The sequence below is a fragment of the Sinocyclocheilus grahami genome, unplaced genomic scaffold, assembly GCF_001515645.1.
Source record: "Sinocyclocheilus grahami isolate Dianchi unplaced genomic scaffold, SAMN03320097.WGS_v1.1 scaffold16032.1, whole genome shotgun sequence".
In the NCBI taxonomy this organism is placed as follows: domain Eukaryota; kingdom Metazoa; phylum Chordata; class Actinopteri; order Cypriniformes; family Cyprinidae; genus Sinocyclocheilus; species Sinocyclocheilus grahami.
The window spans coordinates 3,316-5,058 of record NW_015515972.1 but is presented as its reverse complement, the minus strand read 5'-3'; the positions used below and the strand labels follow the sequence as shown (position 1 = coordinate 5,058).

The 1,743-nt window shown below is 44.3% G+C and overlaps 1 protein-coding gene across 1 annotated transcript; it reads left to right on the top strand.

The window, feature by feature from the left end:
* The first annotated feature begins 116 nt into the window (after positions 1-116).
* On the top strand, positions 117-1,685 carry LOC107579267 (ribonuclease ZC3H12A-like). Its single transcript, XM_016265111.1, has one exon. The coding sequence runs from the start codon at positions 321-323 to the stop codon at positions 1,290-1,292; it is 972 nt and encodes a 323-aa protein (XP_016120597.1). The 5' UTR covers positions 117-320; the 3' UTR covers positions 1,293-1,685.
* Positions 1,686-1,743: the final 58 nt, after the last annotated feature.

Genomic DNA, 1,743 nt, shown 5'->3' with positions numbered 1-1,743 from the left:
TAGCTCCAACCCTAATCAAGCACACCTGAACAAGCTAATCAAGGTTACTACTAAGTCAAGGTTTACTAGAAAGCTACAGCTGAGATTTTATCAAGGTTGGAGCAAAAATCTGCAGGACTGTGGCTCTCCAGGACACCTCTGAAGTAGACCAAAGATCTGGCAAATCTGGTCTTGGGGGTCACCTGTCCTGCAGAGTTTAGTTACATCCCTAATCAAACACACCTGAAAAATCGAACCTATGTCTCCAGGGTTGCTAGAAATCTACAGACAGGTATCTATGATTATGGATAGAACTAAACTCAGGACCATGACCCTCCAGAATGTTGCACATTCCTGAAGTATACCTTATTACACATTTGTCTTTTTACTCTTCAGGAAAAAAGTGCACATATGGGATCAAGTGTAAGTTCTACCACCCAGAGCGCACAAACCAGTCACAGCGTTCTCTAGCCGATGAGCTTCGAGAGAATGCCAGACTGTCTGGTTCAAAAGAGGAAAGCAGAGTAACTGGGCCACTAAGAGGCATGTACCCAAGAAATGACCCTGGTTTTGGGTCCAGCTCACCCTCCTTGGAGCAAGAACTGGAACAAAAGCTCAACTTGGATCCCAAGAGCTCTGACAGCAGGGATGTTATGCTCCAGTACTGGGATGACATTATGTCCACCAAAAAGCCCTTAAATACAGCCACAGTGGCACAACGCAGGGCTTCGGTAGACAGAACCAGTCTGCAAGCACCTTACCCAACAAACCCTTCGTCCATTTTCAGTTCTGACTCGGGGCTTGGATCCTACCAAAGCCAGTTTTCAGATCCATCCCAGAGCATTGATGAGTTGTATAGGATGAGATCCAATCATCCACCGATGTCTGGTAACCCTGGTGTACCTGCAGGTGGCCAGCACTACTATGACAACATGAGTCATTTCTCCAACTATCAGCCCAACTTTGGTGCCTACAGCTCCCTACCTCTGCCCAACCCCGTCCAGCGTTACAGTCTTTCTGCTTACGGTGCCTGGCCTTACCCTTACTTCTCACCACAGGCAACCAGTTTACCCGAACCTTTACCCTGTCCTAGCTCGCACAGGTCTCCTGATGTCTATGGAAGTCAGCAGCACTCAGCCATGCCACAGTCCAACGCTTTCCAGGAAGAAAGAGAGGAGGTCAGGAAAAATCTTCATGCAATTTTTAACCCGCATCATGTAAACAAAGTTATGGAAATGTTCCCGCAGCTGAAAGATGCGCAGCAGCTGGCGGCAGAGATTCTCAAACTCAAGTCCAGAGGAGAGTTCTTCTGATTTGTTGAAACTTTGGGACCATAAAAAAGACTGCATGGCATGCCAAGTTTCTCAAAAGAAAGAGTCTCTACACTCTCAGAAAAAAAATGTGCATACATTGTACATTTAGGGGTACTTTTTTACCCTTAAAATGTTTGTAGTAGTGCTTTAAAGGTATCTAGTTCAACTCTAAGGTATACACCTTTTAGGGGGAGATAAGGTACAAACTTGTCGATTTAGGGGTACAACAACTTGTCACTCAGGCGCTCCCTGAACTTTTTACCTTTAAAATTTCATAGTAGTACTTTAAAGGTACCTATTACTACTACTATTATTTACTACTACTTTAAAGGTACCTATTACTAATATGCACTTTCGAGGGGTAGATTAGGTACCGATATGTCCTTTTAAGGGTGATGCCCCATTGACAAGCTGTTGTACCTCTAAAGGTATGCAATTGTATTTTTTTTTT